We start from the raw sequence: 26,279 nt of genomic DNA, 5'->3' as shown, positions 1-26,279 counted from the left end.
AGTGGGAGTGAGACTCCGATTGGGGGAGGTGGGAGTGGGAATCCACTCCCACCTCTTCCTTTTCTACCCTTTTTTTTTATATTTTTAATTCAATTTAATTTTTTATAATTAATAAAATAAAATAAATAATATTATATTTATTTAAATAATAATATTATATTTATTTGAATAATATTATTATATTTATTTAAATAATATTATTATATTTATTTGAATAATATTATTATATTTATTTAAATAATATTATTATATTTATTTGAATAATATTATTATATTTATTTAAATAATATTATTATATTTATTTGAATAATATTATTATATTTAACTAAATAATAATTTGCATTGATTCTAAGTTAAAATTATTTTAAAATAATATTATTATATTAATAGAGAATTAATAAATATAATATTATTGTATTTATTTTACAAATAATAGTACTATATTTATTTAATATTAATAATAATAAATAGTTTATTCTAAGAAAATATTAATTTTGTACTAAATAATATTATATTATTATTTTATATAATAATAAATTTAATATAATTATATTTAAATTTAATATAATTATATTAAATAAAATAACGTTTCATTTTATATTAGAATTAAAATTAATAAAAAAATGTGATGTTCATAATTAAGAATATTAATAATTATTATAAATGTACAAATATAATAAAATAAATATTTATTCATTAAATATATTTTTTATTAGCTTTGTAATTAAAAACTATAATTCTTTAAATAAGGATAAAATTATAATTTGAAACTATTTACTCCTAGTTCAAGACAAAGTAAACACATAAATTGGATTATGATCTCCATTCCATACTTCCATTCCAGTGTAAGTAAACAACCTACTCTCACTCCCACTCTACACTCTCAATCCTAAGATTCTCACTACAATCCAAAAAATAAACACTACCTAAAAGAATTGGACTGGCATTAAGCCGATATTCCAAACAGGTTTCCCTTGGAAATTGTGTCGATAATGACTGGGGTGAAGCTTTCAAATGAATCAAACAACGCGAGCCTTTCAATTTTCGGCTCTCGAAAGCGCCAAATTTTTTTGTTCTTTCACTTTGCATCTTGTCTCCAATTTTGTTTTGTTTTGTTTTGCATATGCTCCTGCTTTAATCTTTAATTCTTTATGAGCTGTGATCATGTTCCATCTCCCTCCATATTTCCACATTCCTTTTCAAGCCGGGGAATCTTATATGACTCTTAAACCTTTATCATTTGATGCTCTATATGGGATTAATTCTTAGTTGTTTCTACATCAGTTTTGCGTATATGTTACAGCTGCAAATCTTTTTTTTGCTGATGCAAGACATTGTAATTTGGACTGCAGATATCAATTTGGGCTCATAATATACAATTTCAAATCTTGTGAGAACGACAAATATTTACAGCTTTTTATCACAAATTTTTGTGAGTTTCCATCAAATTTATTTGTTTTGGCCTCAGAACAACATTAAGATAATGTTTTGCTGGGAGGAGAGAATAGCGGAGAAGAAAGTCATTTGAATTTCTTTTTCATTTCATTTGCTCAGTTGGACAAATTATATAAGAATTTAATATTCAATATAATATATAATTTTAATTCCACACTAAAGAGTGAAGAATTCAATTTCCTTTTCTGTTGGAAATCAAAACCTCCAATATTACCCTTTCAACTTTTTAAGTTGTTTAATGTCATCAAATAATTATTATTTATAAATTTATTTGATCGATTTAATATTATAAATAATTTTGTATTAAGTAAATTTAGTAATGATTTAAAAAACTTAACAAAATCAATAAATAATAATTTTATTTATTTATTTATTTAATATGAAATTATAGAAATATAAATTAACAGTCGCTAGACTACTGCCGCTGCCATCGTCGCCGCCACTGGCACGTGCAATCTCACTGTCGACCCCGTTGGACTTGCCTACCGACAAACAAAATCATTATGTTTTCGTTGAGGTAAAAAAAAATTGACATGTTATTCAAATCCGATTAAAAAAATTTTACAAACTTTTTAACTTCCACATATCCCGAAAAATATCAAAGCTTTCTAGCAGATATGTTCATCCATTATAGAGAGCATCAATTTCTAATCATTTTCATATCATTCATGAACTTATATGAAAATGGTGCGGCGGTGGAGTATGGCAGCCGGCAGTGGAGTACAACAGCTCTGTTTGCTTGATTTGGTTCTTTAAATGAAAATTTAGAATTATAATATATTGATTAAGAAATTATTTATATTATATTATAATTTATTTAGAAACAAATTATGTTAATTATAATTGCTTAAATTAATAATATAATAAAATTATGTTAATAAATTTTTTTAAATACAATTTAATTATAACTATAAATATGTTATTTAAAATAATTTTTTGTTAGTACTTTATGTTAATATATAAAACAAAATTGCTGTTTATTTTTTGAATTATATTTATGATAAATATTGAAATTTTAATACTTAAGGCTAAAATTTGTATAATTATGTAATTATGTAACAAATCAAACATTTGAAAAGTATTTCACTCTCTTCTCATCTCCTTTTCTCTCTTTTCCTCCACTTTCCTCTCCTCTCATTTTCTCACATCTCTTAAAACAAGCATCACACAAAGTTATTTATGAAATCTATTAAGAAACTTGTGTTATTGATCTTCTTATAGGAAACTCATATTCATGCATTGAAATAGTAATACTAAACTTCCTAACTATTATCTAAACATTTTCATCTTAATTGCTAAGCGGTTACCTGTTGGATAGTAAATATTATTAATATGATAATTACGTATTGTTGCATTTGACCGTCTAATAGGTTGATGCTACCTTGTTTGTGATGATATCAGAACTTTAGATTAGTTAGGAAATGTAGCATTACTTTGAAGAAAAACTTGAGTTCCAACTAATGTAACTTTCATATGATAAATAGTATAATAATAATTTTACAAGTTAAAGTAATCATTAATATATAAGTAACACATAATAGATAAGACTTAAATTGGATCTATGTGTAAGAATTGCAAATCATTACAACACATTATTTTCTTCAATTTATCAATTTTCAATTCGTCAATAAAGTTATCAAAAGTGATGCAACTGTGATTCCATAAAATTTACCAATAAGAGGAGAGAAATAGGTACTGTGCAAATTGTAGCTTTCATCAGGAGCTTTTTAAATTTTCGCCTGCACTGACTGTTAGTTGAGATTTTCAGAAGCTAGCTAGTTCCCGCAGCTACAATGGAACCAAACATATGTTTATTGATTTTGACAAACAACAATAATTTTTGATAAAGAATCTCGAATATATATGTAATTTTTTTTAACACTTCAATTTTTTTATTCTTTTCAATTGAGAAGAATCCATCGTAATTTGTATCAGAAAGAATATATTTAAGAATCCATCCCATTTTTATTTGATTCTTGTATAGAAGGGCCGGCCCCTAAAAAGAGAGCCGAATAAAAAGCCCAAAAGCAAATGACTAGGCGGGCTCATTCATTCATTGAGAGAGCATGTCTATCTTTCCAACACGTTTAAGTTTGAAGAATACTGAAAAGGGACCGACTTTGTCAGTGTCCTTGACACCTTGCCAGACCAGAAAGTAAAGTGACCTGAAACCATACATGCAATGCAACCTCTTTGGTACGAAGGTCTCTTCTATGTCAGTAAATTGATTTGACCCAATTGATTAAACAAATTGAATATTACCGCTAAGTGGAATAGATCCTTTTATACAATTCATCTTAATTCTAAAATTTTCACACTAATCGAGATTAATAATAAAGCTTAATAAAAGGAAAGGAGGGCCAAATAATACGAGCTGTGGATCGATCCTATTTAACATCATTTAGATATGCTAAATAGAACATTATAATAGTAGTAAATAAATTAATCGACATAAAGGAAAATTCCCAATTAAGTCAAAAGATCGCATAGATGCAGCATGAAATCAATCAAAATGACACTTACGTGAGCCTAATAGGCTAATAACAACTAGTGATTAGCAAGTTAGCAACCATTAGCCCCTATAGAGACGCAATTTTCCCTAGGTGAGAAATTATTCACCGCCTTGCAGCCTCACCTCCCTTCTCATATTCCCTCCCCTTTAATCCCTTCATCATCGGCCATCGCCATCCCCATTCCCATCACCACCTCTTCATTTTTCTTTATAAAAATACCTCGCAAATTCCTTTCCTCTTTTCCTCTTTTATTCTTGTTCTCCCTTTCGCCACTCACTCTCCCCTAGGGTTTCTGTTTTCTGGTTTCCTCTCTATATTACTCTGTCCACGCAAATTGCACCTGTGGTGGTTCTGTCAATTTTGTTTATTGAGTCTAGGGTTTTTGTTTTCTCGATTTGGTGCCGTGAGATGCAGGTTGGAATCAGATCGGGAGCCGTCTGATCGCTTTCGCTCGGTTTTGTTGATCGAGCGGGAGCGACGTCGTACCGATTTTGGGGGTACGATTGTAGTGTATGGAAACTAGAAGCCGGAAGCGGGCGGAGGCTTCCTCTTCGTCTGGTCCCACCACTCGTTCTCTCTCTAACAGCAACAGCAGCAGCAGCAACAACAACAAACGCCCTCGCCTATCCTCCACCGCCACCCCAACCACCACGCGCTCTCGTGCCTCACGCGTTCACGTCCCCATGGACCCCACCTCCACTAGCGAATCTTCCGGTTCACGTCACAACTCCCGCCGCGCCAAAATCTCCGACAATTCCGCCGACAAAGGAAAAGAAAAAGAACACAACAACAACAACAACAGCAGCGATAACAATAATAACAACAGTAGCGAAATCCCTAAATTGAATATGGACATGAATATTGACGACGATGATAACGACAGCGAGGGTGGAGTCGGGATTTTGCATCAGAATCTGACGACAGCGAGCAGCGCGTTGCAAGGATTGCTGAGGAAGTTGGGGGCTGGTTTGGACGATCTCTTGCCCTCCTCCGCGATGGGAGGGTCTGCCTCCTCCTCGCACCAGAGCGGGAGGTTGAAGAAGATTCTGTCCGGGCTGAGGGCTGACGGTGAGGAGGGAAAGCAGGTAGAGGCATTGACGCAGCTTTGCGAGATGTTGTCCATTGGGACGGAGGAGAGTTTGAGCACTTTCTCGGTGGATTCGTTCGCTCCTGTATTGGTTGGGTTGTTGAATCATGAGAGCAATCCGGATATTATGTTGCTTGCCGCTAGGGCTTTGACGCATTTGTGTGACGTGTTGCCGTCTTCTTGTGCTGCTGTTGTGCATTATGGGGCGGTTACTTGTTTCGTTGCCCGGTTGCTCACTATTGAGTACATGGACTTAGCTGAACAGGTTAGCTACTGATATGTGTTTTTGGTATTCTATTGTTTGCTATGCATATTTAATTAGTTTGGTCGGTAGAGGTTTAATGGTTTGTCGGTATGGAAACTAATGTTGACAGTGTAAATGGTGTTATTTTTAGCTTGTGACATATATGGTGTGTTGAGTTTGTTGGACACAGTTGTAATCTACGGAGTTTATGTGGTTACATTTGTAATTGTTATATTTGTCGAGCATTTATGTCAGCTTTGGTTTTTGTTGTTTATTTACGATGGATATGGTGTGTGCAGTCTTTGCAAGCCTTAAAGAAGATTTCACAGGAGCATCCAACTGCTTGTTTGAGAGCTGGCGCTCTAATGGCAGTTCTTTCGTATTTGGATTTCTTCTCCACCGGAGTTCAGGTAAGTAACTTTATTAGTTTTGACTTTATGCTTGTTAATAGAAGAGAGTTTATTTTTGTTTTCCTTGATGCTTACTGCTGAGCCACGCTACGTTATAGCGAGTAGCATTGTCAACAGCTGCAAACATGTGCAAGAAGCTCCCTTCAGATGCTGCCGACTTTGTGATGGAAGCTGTTCCCCTGTTGACAAACCTTCTTCAGTATCACGATGCAAAGGTAAATTCGTGGTGTTTTGTTGATTCATCATTAGTTTCCCCTGATTTGTGTTTGGTTTCTGTTTCCTCATCATTTCCAATGTATTTTTGTAGGTGCTGGAACATGCTTCTGTTTGTTTGACTCGAATTGCTGAAGCTTTCGCTTCGTCTCCGGATAAATTAGATGAACTATGCAACCATGGTCTGGTTACTCAAGCTGCCACTCTCATTTCCACCAGTAATTCTGGAGGCGGGCAGGCATCTCTGAGCACACCAACCTATACGGTAAATTTATATGTGCAGTCCTCTTTGGATTTTTGTAACATATTTGGAGGCTGTATGTCTGATTTTGAGGAATGCAGGGTTTGATACGGTTGCTTTCCACTTGTGCAAGTGGATCCCCTCTTTGTGCCAAAACTCTGCTTCATCTTGGGATTAGCGGCATTCTCAAGGATATACTATCAGGATCTGGTGTTTCTGCTAATTCAGCTGTTCCACCAGCTTTGAGTAGACCAGCAGAGCAGGTAGTTACTGCTTCTTTGGCTAATTCTTTTCTGTCTATGAAGATGCAGTTATGTCAAGTTTTTTATTTTCTGGTGTGGATGTCAGAAATACAAACTTCATATGATTTCTAGGTTTTTTTGCCCTTGAAATATATTATACATGCAGCCTTGCCCTTTCGGAGTTCATTTATGTGCCTTTATAACTCTTATGCGTCAGTAGGCACCTTAAAAGCCCCTGGCTATTCTCTTTTTGCATGTCAGATGCACATTTAACATGTTTTGTTTCTTTTAACTGTGTAGATTTTTGAGATTGTCAATCTAGCAAATGAGCTTCTTCCTCCTCTCCCGCAAGGAACAATTTCCCTGCCATCCAGCTCCAATATGTTTGTTAAAGGTCCTGTTGTTAGGAAGTCTCCTGCCAGTAGTTCTGGGAAACAAGACGATACAAATGGAAATGCTTCGGAGGTTTCAGCGCGAGAGAAATTATTAAGTGATCAGCCTGAGCTTCTGCAGCAGTTTGGAATGGATCTTCTTCCTGTTCTAATACAGGTGATTTTTTTTGGTTCAAATAGCTATATTTTACTTGTTTTAGTTAGTTTATTTATGTTCCAAATTTTGTCAAGCAGATATATGGTTCCAGTGTCAATAGCCCGGTCCGACACAAATGTCTCTCAGTGATTGGAAAATTGATGTATTTCAGCAGTGCTGAGATGATTCAGTCTCTTTTAAGCGTAACGAACATATCAAGGTATCCACTTTTTATTAATAACTGTCCTGAAATGCTAACATACTGGTGTGTATGATAGTACTCACACATACACTTTGTTGTTTGGACCTATAGTTTCTTAGCCGGTGTATTGGCATGGAAAGATCCACATGTCTTGATTCCTTCTCTCCAAATTGCTGAGATTCTGATGGAAAAGCTTCCTGGTACTTTCTCTAAGATGTTTGTCAGAGAAGGTGTGGTTCATGCTGTAGACCAACTTATTTTAGCCGGCAACACAAATACTGTTCCTTCCCAAGCATCTTCTGCTGATAAGGATAATGATTCTATACCTGGATCATCACGTTCTAGGCGTTATAGACGGCGCAGTGGTAATGCGAATCCTGAATGTAATTCATCAGAAGAATCAAAGAATCCTGTTTCAGCAAATGTTGGTTCGCCTCCAAGCTCGGTGGAAATTCCAACAGTGAATTCCAATCTTCGAACTGCCGTTAGTGCATCTGCTAAAGCGTTTAAGGAGAAGTACTTCCCGTCAGATCCGGGGGCTGCCGAAGTTGGAGTTACAGATCATCTTTTACATATAAAGAATCTTTGCATGAAGTTGAATGCTGGTGTTGATGACCAAAGGACAAAAGCAAAGGGCAAATCAAAAGCATCTGGTTCTCGTCTTGCTGATTTATCTGCTACCAAGGAGGAGTACTTGATTGGGGTGATATCCGAGATGTTAGCAGAACTAAGTACAGGGGATGGTGTATCCACTTTTGAGTTCATTGGTAGTGGCGTTGTTGCAGCTTTGCTTAATTACTTTTCTTGTGGCTACAAGGAGAGAATGTCAGAAGCCAATATGCTCAAGCTTCGCCAACAAGCATTAAAAAGATTCAAGTCATTTATTGCTGTGGCTCTTCCAAATAGTTTGGATGCAGGGGATGTGGCTCCAATGACAGTTTTAGTTCAAAAGCTTCAAAATGCTTTGTCATCATTAGAGCGTTTCCCAGTTGTGCTGAGCCATTCCGCTAGATCATCTACTGGGAGTGCTCGTCTCTCTTCTGGACTGAGCGCATTGTCTCAGCCTTTTAAGTTGCGCCTTTGTCGAGCTCAAGGAGATAAATCTCTTCGTGATTATTCTTCAAATGTGGTACTGATTGACCCCTTAGCAAGTTTAGCTGCCGTTGAAGAATTTCTTTGGCCTCGAGTTCAGCGAAATGAATCTGGCCAAAAGCCTTCGGCATCTGTAGGGAATTCCGAGTCTGGGACTGCACCTACGGGCGCTGGTGCATCATCTCCTTCTACATCTACTCCTGCTTCCTCTGCTCTCCGTCATTCTTCAAGATCCAGATTATCTGTTAATATAGGGGATGGAATGAAGAAGGAGCCTTCGCAAGAGAAAGGCACTAGCTCATCCAAGGGAAAAGGTAAAGCTGTTTTGAAGTCTGCTCAGGAAGAGGTAAGGGGACCACAAACAAGAAATGCTGCTCGTAGAAGAGCAGCTCTAGATAAAGATGCACAAATGAAGCAAGTGAATGGAGATTCTAGTTCTGAGGTATGCTGTATATACTCCAGTTTTTGTGGTTCTATTATTTTAGTTCTTTTTACCTAAGCCTTGTAAGTGTAGGTTGCAAAAAGTAAATCATGTTATTTCTGTGGGTTTAAAAGTACAGTTAAAACATTGACGTAAAATGAGTTGAAAAAAATGGAAATAAATGCCAATTCATGTTTAATGCAAAAGCCGTAAGTAAGTTGTGTCTGCATTAGTGTGTTAATTTATAAATTGAACTGAAGCTTTATGTGTTCTTACGTTTTAATTAAGTATTAGCCCCCTATTATTATAGAATTTGTCCTGTATTAACATCACTCAGGCAATGAATAATATTATTTCATTAGTTATTCTTTTAAAATGGTCGATCTTTAGTAGTTATTCTAACTTAGTGCATTCCTTTGAATTTTACCAATGGATGTGTAATTTTTTGGAAACTTTGTCTAACTTCAGTTGTTTACAGAGAACCCAAAACATTGTGCTTTCCTGTAGATGATTCTGTCTTGATGATGATGTTTTATTTCCCTTTTTATGTTATATTTCAGTCCTGGCCTTCCCTTTGGCCTTTGGGTGGCTGAAACAATGCCCCACAGCATATGTAGTGCTGAGTGTACTATCAAGTCATTTTACAATTTCTTGATGAAAGTTATGATATGATATTATGCAAGCACATGTATCGAAGAATTGACTTCACTATTGTTTTTTGAAAAAAGACCTAACTGAACACAATACTCTCTAAATGCTTATTAGACTTTAGTATGTCTTGTGACATACTTCACTGGGCATGCTGTATGAGATCAACTTTCTACTTTTGATATGTATTTTCTCAAGTTTGAGGAAATGGTGTAAAATTTTGGTGCAGTAACATTTTTAGTTAACAAACTTATGTCGTCTGAGTGAATCTTCTAGAAGTGGTGGCAATAAATTTAAATTTATGTGCTTCCACAGTCCAATAATGTCTTAACATTGTTGTCTTTCTCTATACCCATTTTTAGCACTCTGACCAATAACTTCTTTTCTTTTTAGGATGAAGAACTGGATATTTCTCCTGTGGAGATTGATGATGCATTGGTAATTGAGGATGATGACATCTCAGATGATGAAGATGATGATCATGAAGATGTAAGCTATCTTATAATTTTGTTCTTCCTATCATTTCTTGAAATAGGGTGTCTTCCATTCAGCTACTTATATTCATCATTCGTGGTTCGAGTATATTAGAAGTGATAGGGATGCATAGTCTTTCCATACAAACAGATGCAGTGTTAACTGCTATATCAGTTTATATAGGAGTTTGTATCTCCAAAATTAAAGGGATTGAATCTCATGCATAAGTAAATACTGAACTATCAAGGAATTAATTGGGTAAGCAATGTACATCAAACCTGTACTAATGTTGGTTTGGCATCTGATTCAGCTTTTCCATTGATTTTTTGTGCATGTTTGAGACTTTGCTAAACAGGAGGTTAGCATACTTGAGTGCGGTAGAAAAAATGGATAATTGTATAATGGTATTATTCATTGCATTGACAACTTAATTGAGAAGCATTTTGCCTGAATTTTGTGAAATAAAACAAGAAAGGGAATTAAATGGGATGCATATTGAAAAGAAAGAGAGTAGTACAATGGCTGTTTGGTTGAATTTCAAATCCTATACATTAACATGTTCTTTCTTATGTGTACGGAGAATCTTCTCTCTCCACCAGCAGTACTAGTTTAATTGTTAAATGGTGCATACTAATGAATACATAGTCATTTGCTTATAATACATCCATTCATGATTCATGATTTGGTAGAAAGTGAACGATGATGGAATGAATTGCATGAGAGTTTTGATCTTGCTTTTAATAAACGATGGACTGCACCTTTCCAATAAAAGATAGGACCATTAGTAGCTGCAACTTTTTTTTATCTTTTGAGTTCATTTTAAGAATTATTCCTAAAAGAACCATTGTTTTATTTCAGGTGCTAAAAGATGATTCTCTTCCTCTCTGCCTGTCTGACAAAGTGCATGATGTGAAATTGGGAGATTCAGCTGAGGATAGTACCACTGTTCCATCGGCCAGTGATAGCCAGAATAATCCAGCTTCTGGATCCAGTAGCAGGGGTGCTACAGGTAGGGGTTCTGATTCTGCTGATTTTAGGGGTGGCAATTCTTATGGTTCAAGGGGTGCAATGTCTTTTGCTGCTGCTGCAATGGCTGGGCTTGGTTCTGCAAATGGCAGAGGTGTCCGGGGAGGCAGAGATCGGCATGGACGTCCTCTATTTGGTAGCTCCAATGAGCCCCCAAAGTTAATTTTCACTGTTGGTGGGAAACAGCTTAACAGGCATCTGACTATTTATCAGGCCATCCAGCGACAGCTTGTGCTGGATGAGGATGAGGATGAGAGGTTTGGTGGCAGTGATTTCATATCTAGTGATGGAAGCAGGCTGTGGAATGATATTTACACAATTACATATCAGAGGGCAGACAGCCAAGCTGATAGGATGTCTGCTGGGGTTTCAAGTTCTGCTGCTCCTTCAAAATCTAGTAAATCTGGTTCTGCTTCCAATTCCAACTCTGATTCAGCGTCTCGAATGTCACTTCTAGACAGCATCTTGCAAGGGGAACTTCCTTGTGATTTGGAAAAATCTAATCCTACGTATACGATTTTGGCACTATTGCGTGTACTAGAGGGTTTGAATCAGCTTGCACCTCGTTTGAGAGCACAGACAGTCTGTGACAGTTATGCTGAGGGAAAAATTTCGAGTTTAGATGAGCTTAGTGGAACTGGTGTTAGGGTTCCTTATGAGGAATTTATTAACAGTAAGCTCACTCCCAAATTAGCCCGACAAATTCAAGATGCTCTTGCTTTGTGCAGTGGCAGTCTTCCCTCGTGGTGTTACCAGTTGACAAAAGCATGCCCATTCTTGTTTCCTTTCGAGACCCGGCGACAATATTTCTATTCAACAGCTTTTGGATTATCACGTGCATTGTATCGTCTTCAGCAGCAGCAAGGTGCCGATGGTCATGGATCAGTAAATGAAAGAGAGATCAGGGTTGGGAGATTAGAGCGCCAGAAAGTTCGGGTCTCCCGAAATCGCATCTTGGATTCTGCAGCTAAAGTAATGGAGATGTATTCTAGTCAGAAGGCAGTGCTTGAAGTAGAATACTTTGGGGAAGTTGGAACTGGATTGGGTCCTACCTTGGAGTTCTATACACTACTGAGTCGCGACCTGCAGAGAGTCGGACTTGCAATGTGGAGGTCAAATTCCTCATCAGAGAATCCGTCAATGGAAATTGATGGGGATGAAGGCAAAAGTGGTAAAACCAGTAATATATCTGGAGATCTAGTTCATGCTCCTCTTGGGTTGTTCCCTCGACCTTGGCCTCCTAGTGCTGATGCCTCTGAAGGTGGCCAGTTTAGTAAAGTTATTGAATACTTCCGACTGCTTGGACGTGTAATGGCTAAAGCTCTTCAAGATGGGAGGCTTTTAGACCTGCCATTTTCAACAGCATTCTACAAACTTGTTCTTGGTCACGTAAGCTTATGACGAAACTGTTTTAATTACAGTGAACAAATTTTACTGCTATCTATTTTAAACAATATGATTTGCTTTTGTTTTTCAAAGCCTATAATTTCTAAACCTTTGCAGGAGCTTGATTTGCATGATATTATTCCCTTTGATGCCGAGTTTGGGAAGATTTTGCAAGAGTTGCATGTCATCATTTGTCGAAAACAACATTTAGAATCAATGACCTCTGATAATTGCGAAGAAGCTGTGGACTTGCGTTTTCGTGGGGCCCCGATTGAAGATCTTTGCCTGGATTTTACTCTTCCTGGTTATCCAGACTATATTTTGAAACCAGGAGATGAAAATGTATGGTACCGTAATGGTTTTCCCCTGTTGCTTCTCATCTAAATTTGTATGTTTTTTGACATTTGCAAATTTTTTAGGTTGACATTAATAACTTGGAGGAATACATATCCTTGGTAGTTGATGCCACTGTCAAGACAGGCATCATGCGGCAAATGGAAGCTTTTAGAGCTGGCTTCAATCAGGTTAGTTTCTCTCTTTAATCTTGATGGTTTTTATGATCATACAACAAAAATTGTTGAGCTTGAAAATCTCATTTCATTGAATGATCAATACTGAAATGATTGTCTTAGTTGGAGGTGCCATAAAACTTGAAATTTGTTTTAAATTACTTCGAAGGCAACATTGATGGAATTAGCACAGTTTAGAATCTCTGGAAAGTTCAGAAGAAGTAAATTGCAAGAAGCGGTTAAGTCAATTTTTTTCTGGTTTCTCTCTGTATATTTGTATCCTTGAAGGGCTCTGGAGCTTGGAAAGATCTTGATGAACCTAATAGCTGCTTGTCTCTTCCCGTTAACTGTTCTTGCAATTTAAATTCTGAATTACTGCTGTTATTATTCTATTAGTCTAGTATATAGCTAAATTTGAGGAAGGTGTTGCTAATTCGGATACAGTATCCATTTCTTTCTATTTTAACATGCTATTTTACCAGATGTGCTTGTCTTGTTTTTCTATATTTGAGTTCTAAAACTCACTACTATGCTGCATCTAACAAGCAGGTCTTTGACATCACATCATTACAAATATTTACTCCTCATGAATTGGACCATCTGCTTTGTGGCCGTAGAGAGTTGTGGGAGGTACTTTTTCACTTAAATTATATCATTTCTACAAATTACAAGATGTGGAGAACTGTATTATTTTATCATGGCTAACAACTGTCTTTGACTTGTGCAGCCTGCGGCGCTTGCTGAGCATATAAAATTCGATCATGGATACACTGCCAAGAGTCCTGCAATTGTTAACGTATGCTTCTTGCTATGGTGATTGACATCTTTCTGGAAACACTGATTCAAATATGATATTCATATGGTGTTTTATTTTTAATATCATCAGTTACTAGAGATCATGGGAGAATTCACACCAGATCAGCAGCGTGCCTTCTGTCAGTTTGTTACTGGTGCACCTCGTCTTCCACCGGGTGGGTTGGCGGTGCTGAATCCAAAGCTTACCATTGTCAGAAAGGTAGCACCATGATTTTGAATTTTAAGATTTGCAGATTTCCTTTTTTTTTTTAAATTAGTATTTTGAGTTGGTGTTTGTGTGTACATGTGCTTTTTCATTTTTAAAAATGCTTTTAACTATATTGTTGTGAGTCCTGGGTATGCGACATGGAAATAGAATTTGATACTGTTGGAGGTTGGTTCTTCTTCCAAGCTTTGTCATATTGATTTTAACAATCCCCTTTGTTATGGGTCATGTCTTCTCTTACTAGTAAATTAGGCTTATCTCTCATTTTATGTTTGCATATGCATATGCATATGCATAGTACTCATTCTTGGGTGTTCCAAATCCCTGCAGCATTCTTCAACTGCACCTAATACAGCATCAAATGGAACCGGGCCTTCGGAATCAGCGGATGATGACTTGCCAAGTGTCATGACTTGTGCCAATTACCTGAAGCTTCCTCCTTACTCTACCAAGGTACCCATGTTTGCTAAATAAGTGAACTGTCATTTATATCTACTTAAGTTTATCCTGTTAATAAATCTTGCTTAAATTATAATTATTGTACTTGCAACAGGAAATTATGTACAAGAAACTGGTTTATGCAATAAGCGAAGGGCAGGGATCTTTTGATCTGTCATGAGTTCTCAAAACTAACCGATGGACCTTTGTATATTAATATATGTGTCATCAAGTCAATTCTCTTACCTGGGGATTATTCATCTTTGAAAGTAGCATCATATTTCAGTCAAATAATGGCTGCTTTTCACTGCCCTTGTATCAATGTTCACATCATTGGCAAGGTTAGTTCCCATATTTTGTGCAGTTCGAGTTTTTTGTTTCATTATCGCAAGTCAGGTTTTCCATTGCCTTATATTTTTAAGTTTCAGCGACTTGTTGCTGATATCAAGTAGGTTTTTCTGCAGTTGATTTTTTTTGTTTCAGGTCAGACTTCAGGCTGCCACAGTGCCACACTCTCTCAACAGAGATTTGAAGAGGGAAATTGTGGAGCAGTTTTTTGGCTGCTGCTAGGACTTTGTATATAAATAGGAAACTTAGATTTTTTGTCTTTTTTCCCTCAATTGACAAGTTATTGGCTGCAGAGTCGACATAACATGTATGGCATAAAAATGATGGGAAGGAAAAATAAATTGTTGAAATGTTATGCCTTATTTTAAGCTCATATTCTTTTCAATTTGAAATCTTTGATTAAGTAATTCTTTTTCATTGCCTTTTGTTCTTTGTGGAATTTATTGGTGGACGCATTCTTGTTTTTCACTTTGATGTGAATTAATGTGGGAAGTTTGTGAACACAATGTTTTGAAAGGAGATCTGATTGGATATGTTAACTAAGCATTGTAAACCCAAAATTTCGGATAAAAGGACGTCAATACAAAGCTCTGGCCTTGAAAGGGCGAGGCAGAGTGATTTTTGAGATCGCATATAAAATTTTGGAATATGTTGTGTCCTAAAAGTCAAGCTTGTTTTGGCACACCACCAGTCATAAGTGGGAGGTGCTTGGCTTGGGTCCGAATGCAATTTTCCCATACGATATTTCAACTGTTCTAAGAACCTTGATAATTTTACATATAATTTTAATAAAATGTGCCTTGCTGCAGACTTGGATGTGTTCGAATTTCAGCACTAGTCATGCAGCAGTGTATTTCTTTCAGATGGAAAAAAAATGTGCAGAAGATGTCAAGAATGCAACTTGATAAGAATATATCTTGCTTCAACGATCGATGAACTGTATAAAGAAAAAGAAATAAATGAAACAAAAGGTGACTCTAAAGCATAAGATTGACCGGGAGCCTCTATGTTACATTGAATGTACCATACACAACCAATAAGAACCACATAAATTGTGGGACCCACATAATTATGTGGTTCTTATTGGTTGTGTATGGTACATTCAATGTAACATAACAAAATCCAGATTGACCACTATATTCATTTCCCGGTTTAAAGAAAAAGAAAAAGAAATGTATAAGGTCAAATGAAATCTCAAAATCTACTTCTTCCAAAAAATTAAAACTGCTATTCATTAAGCTGCTGCATGATCTTCAACTCAAACCCATGATTGCAAACATACTGTTAAACCTTTATCTAACTATCTCTCTTATACTACTTGAAGCCGCACTTCACTTGAACGGCCAGACTCTTCTTCACATTGGGACAAGGATCCCAGTTCCTGATTAAAAGCTCTTTCTCGAAGGGAATTTGACAGGTATGTTTCCCCAAGCAGAACTGCAAATGAAAAAGCAAAAAAGGGTAAGTTACCTTATGACCCAAAAGTTGAAAATAGTGTGTAAGAACGGAGAATATAATATTACGCCCGTTCAGGTGCAAGAGCAAGACCAATAGGAAACAAGCTTGACACACAGGACCTAATACCATGTTAAGTTGAGAAGATGGTGTTAGGATCAAGATTTTACCCTTTCAACAACTTCCTTTGTATCTTGTGCATTGCAATTTCCATATTGATAGCCTCCACAGATACCTATTGAATCACCGTAGCTAGCAAACTGTACATTGGTGATTACTTTGAAGTCTGGGCATGTCAAAACAGCCGATGCTTTGCGATTATTAGCTGTATATTCCGACACATTGTTCTTTGATCCCCATGACTGCACTGGAGGTGGGTGAATGTCTGAGATGTAGCTACAGATTGTATCTCTATCAACTACAACAAATTTAATCTCTTCAGGCCTTGCTTCTTCCTCTTCTTCCAATATCACCATCAGATTGCCCGTTGGCTTTAAGTATGATCTTGGAATATGGTACCTAAATTATCAGGGGGAAAAAAAAAATTGCTCAGTTTTGCCTCTCAATATAACTTTCAGTTGATTGACAATGACTACAATACAAAAGTTGCTTGATACTATGCTCTTCTTCCAAATGCAAACTTGGGGAGATGAGGAAACAAAAACTTGAAAACTTTTTTAACAGGTGAAACGATGTACCATACAGAACTGCCTTGTAGAGGTGCCTTATTTCAGTCAACGTATATAGTTTCTTCGTGTGTTTGTTACTTACTCTGATTGAGTAGGCTGGCCAAGAGGAGACAAGTAAGAGATCCAATATCTGCCAATGCTTTGACCATTGATCCAAATCATACCTTTGCCCATCCTGTTCATTTGAATGGCTATTGGGTGGTTTCCTTCAGGAGCATCAAAGTATGTCTACAAAAAGTGCTGATGCAAAATCACTTCTCTGAATTTCAAAGCTATAGGCCTATGTTTACTTGCCTATTTGCTTCTGCATTACCTTGAACCATGTAAGAGCTGGCCTTTTGCCTTCAATCTTTGTCCATTTCACCTTGTTTAGTCCTCCTAGAGTGAAAATCTTAGCTTCTTCACCATACAATCCAACCTGCAAATACGCACCAATTGACTTGCATTACTATTAGTATTCAGCTAGACCATTCTATAGAGTGAGGAGGGCTAAGGTTCTTGCTACCTGATGAGCCCATCGATTTTTTGTAAGTTCAAGAGTTCCAGTGTTCAAGCCAAGAATCTCTACCCTATGTGGCCCTGCGAATCTTTTCTCCATGTAGGCACCGCTATCCTTTTATCCGCGAAGAGCTCATTGATCAGTTCCTCTTTGATAATTCATCAGCTAACATTTAACAACATATTTAAGTTAATGAGGTACTTACTGGGAATCCAACCACACTGCCCAAGATTTGTATATGGTTGGGGCCTTCCTTCAACTTTATCGGCTTCCTGAAGACAAAACTCTTATCTAAATGGCTCCCATGTCCATTTCCTTAAATACACAAGCATAATCAGCTAAGAATATGGAACACGTTTGAGTTTCACTAAACGGGTACAATTGTGTGTGCTTACCCACGTATTCGCCATTTACAAAAGCAACTAAAGCATGGCCTAGACTTGCAACAATTAGAACTGGGGAAGCATTTGCTCTCATTGGCAAGTCACCCCGACCCAAAGTTATTCTGCAGTTGCAAAAGTACAGAGAATGTTTGATCTTGGCACTTGTAGATGCACCAACAGTAGGCAAGAAAAATTTATCGAAATTTATCTATGTGATTTAGGATTACTTACATCATTGAATACCAAGCATAGTCTGTGGTATCTTTTGTGAGGTTAAAGAGCTCCAATGGGTTCGTGGCCTTATTTTCAAGTTGCTCAAAGGTAGGAATACTTTCTGTGTACGTCTCCCAGTCCCAGGAAAGCCTCTTGTTTGCAACCACTGATGGCACAAAGTTCCTCGAATTATGTTGTGATACAATCTGTTGTTTTACATTATCAATTTTGCTGTTAGCTCATTTCTTTGCAACAAACTGCTATGATATGAATTGAAATGCACAACGCTAAGGGGTTAGGACTTACAGTTTGAGTGTTGTAAACTACAGTCTGGCAGTCAGGAAGGATGCTAATCGATTTTGAAGGAAGGTAATAGTTTCTACCCCTAAAGCTAATAGTCTTTGCCATATAAGTACTGTTGTTGGATAAGAAAGCAGCACAAGCCCCATGTCCTTCATAGACTATTGCCTGCAAAACAGAACATGGCTTGAGTTTAAGTTTTTGTTTTAATTTCTTTTCTTTCTGTATTTGGAAGAGCACGTTCTGTTTGCTACTTTGCTTACCTCTAGATCTTGGCCTAATTTTTGGACGCTAGGATATCCCCAAAGGAGAGCCTTCTTGCACAACTTCAAAGCCCTGTGCAGGTCCTTGAGGTGACCCCATTTCGGATCCCTTTGCAAACCTGCAACTCAAAATAATCAGCCGAGTTACACAGCTGCAAAACTGAACAAATTTTCTGAACTTTATTTTAGATCCGCACCAAATTCATCAAGAGGTGCTTCATCATAGTATCGAGTAGTCACAAAATTGGCACTTGTTCGACCAAAATTTGTCCCACCATGGTACTGCAAACACAACTTGAAGGTAAATTTCTTCGTCTTGCATTGGAGAAATCACAGAAAAGAATCAAAGGAGCTTCCTACCATGTAGTAGTTAATTAGTGTTCCATTTCTTGAGATGAATCGAGCAGTTGAAAATGCAAGATCTTCTACTGATCTTTGAGATGGTGGATCTCCATATACTCTAAACCTGGAATGTATGATATAACAATTTCGTCATTACCATCAAATTTTAACCCATATTTGTTTCATTGAGATAATCAGCAGAATAAATACTCACTGAGCGGTCCAGTTCTCAGTCCATAGAGATGGCTTGTTGGGTTTATTGGGACCAGTGAAAGTATCTCCACAGTACCTTCCATTGCAAGTATTGATCTGCACAATGGAGCATATGTTAATGTCACCAGTTTCTTTTAATCCAAGAAACATTTCGTGCACAAACAAAACTCACAATTGGATCAGGAGCATCTTTTTGCTTGCACATAACCCATGGCACTCCAATGTTCATCCCAACAGCCAAGTTTCCTGTCCACTGCACATACTTATTTCCTTTTTCTCTATATGCAAGTTGAATTGTACTGTACTCGTTTTCGATCTGCAATGTGTAAAAACGAATTCCATGTCAGATTATGAAGTAAAATGTGAAATATTGGAAGATTAGAGAATTAGAGAGGAACTAAGAACCTGAACTAAGATAATGGGGCCTCCTTGTGACGCAAATAACTTCTCGTCTTTCATCTTTTTGATGATCATCGTAACATATTTTTTCATGTGGTACTGCAAATGGGAAAATTCTTAATCACAGAAATAACTTGAATCGTTGCATTGGATTTCAACATTTGTCTCAGATCATCAATTAACATACAAATTTACCTTGAATGGTTCGTTATCAGAACGAAACGTGATATTTTGGACCTCCCTTAGCCAATAAGGCAATCCTCTGAGGTTCAAATTGAATTCCAAATTAGGATACAGAAAATTTTAAACAGGAATTAATGAGAGAAGACAGATGAAGGTTGTGAAAATCGAATTATACCCGTGATTCCATTCAGCTTGAATGAAAGGTCCAAGGCGAAGACTTGCATACATACCATGTTCCCCAATCATCTTAATGAATTTCACTAAATCATACTGTCCTTGAAAATTGTACTGCGCATTGAAATTCATTCCATTAATCACATTTCCTAGTTAGTGAATCTTTACCAAGGATTAAAAAAAATAATATATGCATTATCTCATGTAACCTGGCCTTGCACTGGTTCATGAATGTTCCAAAATACATATGTCTGAATCACATTCAAGCCTCCGCGTTTAGCCTTTTGAATAAGATCAGGCCACATCTGAACCACGATTCAACATAATCATTAGCCCGAAATTCATCAAAATCCTAAAAAGTTTCATCGTCAAGTGCATAAATCAACGCTTACATCAGGGGTGCTTCTAGTGTAATGAATTGAACCCGAAAAAAGTATCTCCCTTTTGCCATTAATGATCAAAGACCTCCCATCATAAGTGACACCGAGCGTCTTGTTTCCGTCAGCTACTGCAAATGAAGCCAGCAGACTAAGGAGGGTGGTGATTAGAAAAAGAAAACTGCTCATCACCATTGTTAAGTACCACTCCGAAATTGATGATATGTGTACGATTAGACCCCCCACTGATAGAACTGCAAATGGATCTCCTGCTTCTATGACGAGGAGCCCTGAAGCTGAAAAGCAAATGCCCTGCTGGCAGGACACTCTGATAAGAGAAGCACAGTGCAAAATATAAGGCCTTAAATGAAACACCGGGGGTTGTTTTTGAGCCTAATTCATGAAAGCTTTTACTTTCTTTCTAGTTGTTTTTTCTGTTGCCATTGTTGTTGATGTTCCCATAATTGTTTGTCTCAGTGTTAATGCTAATCTCGGAGACAGTTGTGAGAGTTTTGAAGGTGTCTGAATTAGGACCGGATTTACTTAAGAATCGGTTGCTGAGCTTATGTGTGCAACAAGAACTCGAAAGTGGCGGGTAACTTAACAGAATTTTAAACCCCCCTTTTTTTTTTACTGTTTACACTCACTTTTTTTAAAATCTTGCTGGTGTTAATTACCACCAGTCATATCACAGCTTTGTCATCATTTAGACTAATTACTTCTCGTTATTTAATTAAATTTCTGTTAAATAAATTTTCCATCTTATCATTAAAAAAAAAGAATATTTTATGTAATTTGATTGGTACGAATTTATCTGAAATATATAATCGCTTCAAGTTGAAAGTACAAATAATATTTGTTAATAATGCTACTAATGTTTATGAAGATAATTAGGTTTAGCCATTTTATTATATGCAATTTTTTTTTTTGTGGTTATGCATATATGCCTATCAATGTAGCACGTTTATTTAATTCCAATTCGAGTGATTAACTAAACTAATAATTTTCATCATTTTCTCATCGTTAACGTGATATTTGTGATCGTTTACAGTAAATAAAATATATTTTTTCAATTTCCTTAAGGTTAGGGGAGGCTTTGTCAAGATACGAAACTTTGTATACTAAAATTAATTTTCTCAAACAATTAGGGGTACAGTGAAATTATCGAAAAAAATAACAAAAACAAGAAACGCAGCGTTTAAATAAAAAAATTTGGTTTAAGAGACTTGTTCCCTCCAAGAGAAAATAAATTCTCCCGCCCGAACAAAATCCATTTTGCTTTCACTTTGAATACCCAAAAAAAAGAAAAAAAAAACAAGCAAACAAACAAACGCTACACAATCTTCTTCGCAAAGTCAGTGAAAATGTCAAATCACCAAGAGGATCTTAGCCTTCTCCTCTCTCTTCAAGACAAAGTTTTAGAGACTCCTCCAGGTTCTCCTTCAAATCCAGGCTCTTCTTCACCAGGTAACACCAAACGCTGCGTTTTGTGCGTTTCCAGGTTTTTATTAGACACTCTCATTTCGAAGTGAATTGAGTTTAAGTTTTCTACTTTAGTTTTAGAAACATCGATCTGGGTGTCTCTTAGTTTGTTGGACTTTCGTGTCTTTGACTCATCAACAATCGCTCCAGGGTTTTACATGGATGTTGACAGTTCGTTATGCATTATTGATATTTTTATTTTTCTAAGAGATTGGTCAGATATTCGATAATTTTGTTATAAATTTCATGTGGGTATTTTTTTTTTTTTTTCCAAACCGTTGGATGTGAGTAGGGTTCGAGTTCTAGGCCTATTGCACCATCACAATCACAAGAGGTTTTGTCAATTGAATCAATTAGCATCCATAAATAATTAAACTGGGTAGTTATTAATTTGTTTGTGATTTCGCAGGCTACTTATCTGATGATGGATCTCCAAGGCAGCGAGGGCAAGTGGACATGTCTGCTTTTAGAAATATTGTTCAAGATTGTCTTGATTATGAGCCAAAACCAGTTGATAAGATCAAAAAACCAAAACTATCAAAGAAGTCAAATGATCCGGAGGTTGAAAACTTTTCTGGCTTGCGTATAAGGTAAATTGAGAACAAAATAATGGTCTTCTTACAAACAAAAGAACTAGGAAATTTCTCTAACATTTTATTTTTTTCTTCAGGAACCCAGTGGTCGCCCCTTCAGAGCTCAGTGAGCGTTTCTCAGAGATCAGATTTGTTCGGTTGTCCACTATAAAGTACTACATTAGACTTCATATGCTTATTTATCTGCAATGTTTATTCTTGTGATTATGCTTTACTTATCATGAATCAGAAGTAATAAGATTTAAAAATAAAAGTAATAAGATTTAAATTGCAATGTGGTAGCAATTTTATATGTTGGGTTATTGTAGGAATTTATTGCTGGGGGACACTCTTTCGGGCTGTTGGGCTACTGTTGCAGTGTTGACTGAAAAGGGCCATCCTAAGACTAGTTCTATAGGGCAGAATTATTGTATATGGAAGCTTGGGTGTTTGGAGGAAAATACTATTTCGGTCTTTTTGTTTGGTGATGCTTATCAGAAAAATTGGAAAGAGCATGCTGGAACAGTTTTTGCACTGTTCAATTGTAGTGTTCGCAAAGATGCCAAGGTATCAACATGTCATATACTAAGTGGGGAGTTTTGTTAACTATTAATTTAATCTTTCTTCAAAACGTTTAAGTTTTTGGTTTGTTATTATAGGGACCAGGTTTTTCTTTGAGTGTGAGCTCCGCAAGTCAAATTATAAAGATGGGTACTTCAGTCGACTATGGAGTTTGCAAAGGAAAAAGGAAGGATGGGATGGCTTGTAACACTGTCATAAATAAGTATGTTGCGGGCACGCCTTACTCCTTGCATCACCTTGTTATGTGAACAACATTCCTTAGCAATGGCTCTTAGCCTCTGTTTCAGAATGAATTGAGTTTGATAAAGTAATTTTAATGAATTACGAAGAAAAGAAAGATCATGAATGTAATCAGATGCTTTGGTCCCAATAGTTATCTTGCCTTGGTAAATTTGTTACAAATCTATTTCATAGCATTCATTAATTTCAAATCTAATCCAATCTCATTCAAGTGCAAGTTGGTCAATCACCGATCCATTACAGCTGAGTACAATCTTCATAATCAAATATAATTGCACAGTTTCTGCATTCTCTATGGATCATTTTGTTTCCCTCATACTCACTCTCGAATTAGCAAATTTTCATTTTCTGACTTCCTAAGTCATTTTGTTTTTTCAGGCGCAAAGGGATATACTGCGGTTATCATAGATTGGTAAGCATAATTGTCTAAGTCCTCAATCTTGTTAAACCAATATACCTTGGCAGCCAGTTTGCTAATCACTAGTTTTTATATTTTTCGTACAGAAAGCATCAGATAGATTTATCACAACTCGAAGTGAATTAAAGGGAGGGTAGGTCATCAATAATTGGCATCCTTTTAAATCTTTTTGCTGTTTTACTGTAAGCGGTATTTGTGTTGGCCTCTGATATGCCATCTAATTTTCTTATAGGAACTTGAGAACAGCATTTAGGAGCCCTCTCAACTCAGAAGGCATTTACTTATTTGACCCTCTAACTGATAGAACAAATTTGCAAAAGCCCAAGCAGCCCGTGAAGGTATTGTCAGTGGAAGGACTCAAAAAGGCTTTAAGGTTTGTCATAGTTAGGATTTAATATTCGCCTTTGAATGCATATAGATGTCCTCCAGTTACTGCATAATGAGTTTGATTGATGTACTTGAATGATCAGTAATGCAGGCAAAGTGACAACAAATACACACTCACAAGGAATTAGATTTCTCAATGAAATGGCAGGTATAAGATAGCAACTCTCCCTGCATGTGCTAGCTGTAACTACAACAATGTCCTGACATGCATTATTTCATTACTGCAGGCCCAAAAACTGGGAATAGAGAATCTATAAAGCCAGGCCGACAATCTACTAACTTAGAAAAGAGGTAATCATATGTTGGACTGAGCATTAGGCAACTGTTGTATAATCATCTGTTATGATTATCTTCCCGTGTCATTGACAATATATCTATCAAACCTCAGGAAATCTCCTACAGTGAAACCAGATCCATCACTAGTTACGAACCAACAGGCAGACGACAAAAGAAGGAAAACAGACCAGGGCCAAGCATTGGCTGACAAAACTCAAAAGGGAACAGGAAAAATGATTGAATTGGACATGGTTAGTTCGGATGAAGACTTTTGAGGACTTATTTATCATCCATCATCTTGCAGTAGCAATGAAGAACCTCTTAACTTATGGAAATAGAATCGTAGAACCCCCAAGATCCTCATTTGTGGTTTAGTCAACAGCTACATGGATAAATTATTGATGAAAATTGTCTATTTCTCCTGGAAGATGCAGTTCAAGATTGGGGGTGAAGTTCTGATATTTTCACTCCAGAAAACTCACCCGATAGTGAACTGCAATGGTCAGCAGATTGATTCTGCAGCTCTACAGAATTTTGCCAGATTATAGTTAATTGTCATTCTCTATCTTGGGAGGAATCGTAGAGCTGTGAACTTAAAAGACATCTTCAATTTTTCAAACAGGTTAATTGATCATCCTGCTATAAGGAAATACCAGAGCTAATTGTATTGTAAGTTGTGTTTTCCAATTATTGTGATTCTATACAGTGCGTCGTAGTCCATAAATTTTGTGATAAGGTTATAATTTTCATATGAGATTGAAACTGAAGCAAATTGGGAAGGGACCGGAGGGACCATTGCTTTGGCCGAAGATAGAATTAGCATTTTCGATCATCTATGCACATGGAGTTGGTACTTAGTACTAACCGCCCCATGTGCTCTCAGAATTTGATAATATTTTTAGTACATGTTTTGTTGACCTAATTAGAGTAATTTGATCATTATAAATTAAACGTCTTGTCAATTACGTACTGGGTACTTGTTTTAAAGTAAAATTCATGTGAACCTAAGACCTAGGCTCCTTTGAAGGCGTAAGCTGTGACTTCACTATGTTTTACTAGGCTGAAGATTTTCTTTTTTTTTTAGGTCGTTCATGGTGATTCGTCATTCACTCCTAAATTCAATTTTGATGTTGATGACATTGATAATTCATTATTGATTGACTTTTTGAGGTAGATGGAAGGAGAGTTTTTTGCTAACTGAAATGAATTGGTGGGGATCGGATCAAATGAAATTGCTTCATTTAAGAATTACTTTTTCATCAAGAATTAGGCTTAGTTGATTCGTCATAAATCAAAGGTATTAAAATTAAATCCAAGTGGAATTTGAATCATGCAGTTTAGTTAAGATGTCTTTCGATGATTTGAGACTCGGTTACTATTGGTTATGTGGGGCTACGTGGGGTCAATAAACCCTTAGCCTCTCTTAACAACCACCTTATTAATGAAATAAAAAATGAAGCCGGTTCGTGTCACGAGCATTGAAGTTGACGGGCCAATAAACTCGAAGAAACAAATTTTGAACCAAACCCAGTTGTCCAATTCATCTTTCTCATCTTTCTCTTTCATTGGTGAGTCATCTTGAGTCCCGCGCATTTACTTTTTTGAGTTTTAATATTTGCTTCATGCATAAGGCAAAGGCCCACCATCTGTTTGTGAAAACGAGAAAATTACCAAGTGCACAATCTTTCACATTATCATCACCATCCTTCTCATCAACTTTGGCACACACAACCATGCATTTTTCTTGTTCATTTAAGGCCTCGATACCCCATCTCACCATGGGCCCCATCGACTTTATTACTGTCAAATAAAATTGATTCTTTGAATATGATTTTCTTTTTTAAAGGTTATTAGGTTTATGATGCCATTTGATCCAAAATAATAGACAAGATGAAAATAAAATAACCTGTGAGAGAGTTCTTATCGTAGATGGATCTCCAAGTTCTTGGAATACTCTTAAATTTCAATTAAGCATCCAAATTCTGTTCAATACCAACAAAAACATCACTATGAAAGATTTTATCATCATAATAAATGTGTTCCAAAAAGAAAAAGTAGAGTAAATGAAGTGTGTTAAAAAATAAATCAATCTTAATTAAGCAGGTCTAGTATATTTTTCATAATAACAGGATCGTTATAACTCATGCCATTCAGCTTGATATTAAATATTGCATTTAAAGAATTAATTTATTGTCATCTTGATATTTAAAAAAAAATGGACAAAAAGGATTTTAATACAAAATCCGAAGAGAGAAATTTGGAAAGTGACTGGTGATGGTGGATGCGTTTTAAGAGTCATAAGAATTTTGGGACCTGTGAGATTTTGGATTTGAA

At 36.3% G+C, this 26,279-nt stretch overlaps 3 protein-coding genes across 5 annotated transcripts; 2 read left to right on the top strand and 1 right to left on the bottom strand.

Annotated features, from left to right (window-relative positions):
* The first annotated feature begins 4,031 nt into the window (after nt 1–4,031).
* LOC18033927 (E3 ubiquitin-protein ligase UPL3) lies at nt 4,032–14,915 on the top strand. Of its 3 annotated transcripts, none has more exons than XM_006422545.2 (18): nt 4,032–5,320; nt 5,599–5,709; nt 5,808–5,924; nt 6,017–6,187; nt 6,265–6,426; nt 6,706–6,954; nt 7,032–7,153; nt 7,247–8,669; nt 9,690–9,785; nt 10,629–12,185; nt 12,300–12,524; nt 12,602–12,706; nt 13,241–13,321; nt 13,419–13,487; nt 13,578–13,706; nt 14,043–14,165; nt 14,266–14,491; nt 14,615–14,915. In XM_006422545.2, exons 1-17 carry the CDS (start codon nt 4,481–4,483, stop codon nt 14,329–14,331), a joined length of 5,646 nt encoding a protein of 1,881 aa, XP_006422608.1. In that variant the 5' UTR covers nt 4,032–4,480; the 3' UTR covers nt 14,332–14,491; nt 14,615–14,915. The 3 variants fall into 3 exon arrangements, with proteins under 3 accessions (XP_006422608.1, XP_006422609.1, XP_024034735.1); XM_006422546.2 differs by having other exon boundaries at nt 4,481–5,320; nt 14,634–14,915; XM_024178967.1 differs by having other exon boundaries at nt 4,481–5,320; nt 14,603–14,915.
* A 781-nt stretch (nt 14,916–15,696) lies between these two features.
* LOC18035288 (beta-galactosidase 13) lies at nt 15,697–20,183 on the bottom strand. The gene is made up of 19 exons (XM_006422543.2): nt 20,004–20,183; nt 19,821–19,916; nt 19,613–19,725; nt 19,450–19,516; nt 19,261–19,353; nt 19,028–19,171; nt 18,857–18,951; nt 18,661–18,766; nt 18,498–18,582; nt 18,301–18,419; nt 18,044–18,205; nt 17,756–17,943; nt 17,537–17,646; nt 17,347–17,456; nt 17,148–17,255; nt 16,956–17,060; nt 16,725–16,870; nt 16,124–16,472; nt 15,697–15,935 (listed from the first exon to the last, which is right to left on the bottom strand). The coding sequence occupies exons 1-19, from the start codon at nt 20,181–20,183 to the stop codon at nt 15,813–15,815; spliced, it is 2,499 nt and encodes an 832-aa protein (XP_006422606.1). The 3' UTR covers nt 15,697–15,812.
* Nucleotides 20,184–21,257: 1,074 nt separating this feature from the next.
* LOC18035518 (protein MCM10 homolog) lies at nt 21,258–24,595 on the top strand. The gene is made up of 11 exons (XM_024179248.1): nt 21,258–21,455; nt 21,880–22,060; nt 22,141–22,215; nt 22,372–22,609; nt 22,702–22,826; nt 23,243–23,276; nt 23,369–23,415; nt 23,515–23,655; nt 23,753–23,817; nt 23,897–23,960; nt 24,058–24,595. The coding sequence occupies exons 1-11, from the start codon at nt 21,353–21,355 to the stop codon at nt 24,218–24,220; spliced, it is 1,236 nt and encodes a 411-aa protein (XP_024035016.1). The 5' UTR covers nt 21,258–21,352; the 3' UTR covers nt 24,221–24,595.
* Nucleotides 24,596–26,279: the final 1,684 nt, after the last annotated feature.

Source organism: Citrus clementina, unplaced genomic scaffold (assembly GCF_000493195.1).
Source record: "Citrus clementina cultivar Clemenules unplaced genomic scaffold, Citrus_clementina_v1.0 scaffold_8, whole genome shotgun sequence".
Classification (NCBI taxonomy): Eukaryota; Viridiplantae; Streptophyta; class Magnoliopsida; order Sapindales; family Rutaceae; genus Citrus; species Citrus x clementina.
This window is presented reverse-complemented; position numbering and strand designations above follow the sequence as displayed.

What these genes read in the sequence shown, in the direction of transcription:
- LOC18035518 (XM_024179248.1), top strand. Translation starts at nt 21,353, where the DNA reads ATGTCAAATCACCAAGAGGATCTTAGCCTTCTCCTCTCTCTTCAAGAC. An exon ending in TTTTCTGGCTTGCGTATAAG is followed by an intron (nt 22,061 to 22,140) that starts GTAAATTGAGAA and finishes TTTTTTCTTCAG; the next exon opens with GAACCCAGTGGTCGCCCCTT. An exon ending in ATTTCTCAATGAAATGGCAG is followed by an intron (nt 23,818 to 23,896) that starts GTATAAGATAGC and finishes TCATTACTGCAG; the next exon opens with GCCCAAAAACTGGGAATAGA.
- LOC18033927 (XM_006422545.2), top strand. Translation starts at nt 4,481, where the DNA reads ATGGAAACTAGAAGCCGGAAGCGGGCGGAGGCTTCCTCTTCGTCTGGT. An exon ending in TGAGTAGACCAGCAGAGCAG is followed by an intron (nt 6,427 to 6,705) that starts GTAGTTACTGCT and finishes TTAACTGTGTAG; the next exon opens with ATTTTTGAGATTGTCAATCT. An exon ending in TTAGAGCTGGCTTCAATCAG is followed by an intron (nt 12,707 to 13,240) that starts GTTAGTTTCTCT and finishes TCTAACAAGCAG; the next exon opens with GTCTTTGACATCACATCATT.
- LOC18035288 (XM_006422543.2), bottom strand. Translation starts at nt 20,183, where the DNA reads ATGGTGATGAGCAGTTTTCTTTTTCTAATCACCACCCTCCTTAGTCTG. An exon ending in ATGAACCAGTGCAAGGCCAG is followed by an intron (nt 19,726 to 19,820) that starts GTTACATGAGAT and finishes TTCAATGCGCAG; the next exon opens with TACAATTTTCAAGGACAGTA. An exon ending in TATGCTTGGTATTCAATGAT is followed by an intron (nt 17,647 to 17,755) that starts GTAAGTAATCCT and finishes TTGCAACTGCAG; the next exon opens with AATAACTTTGGGTCGGGGTG.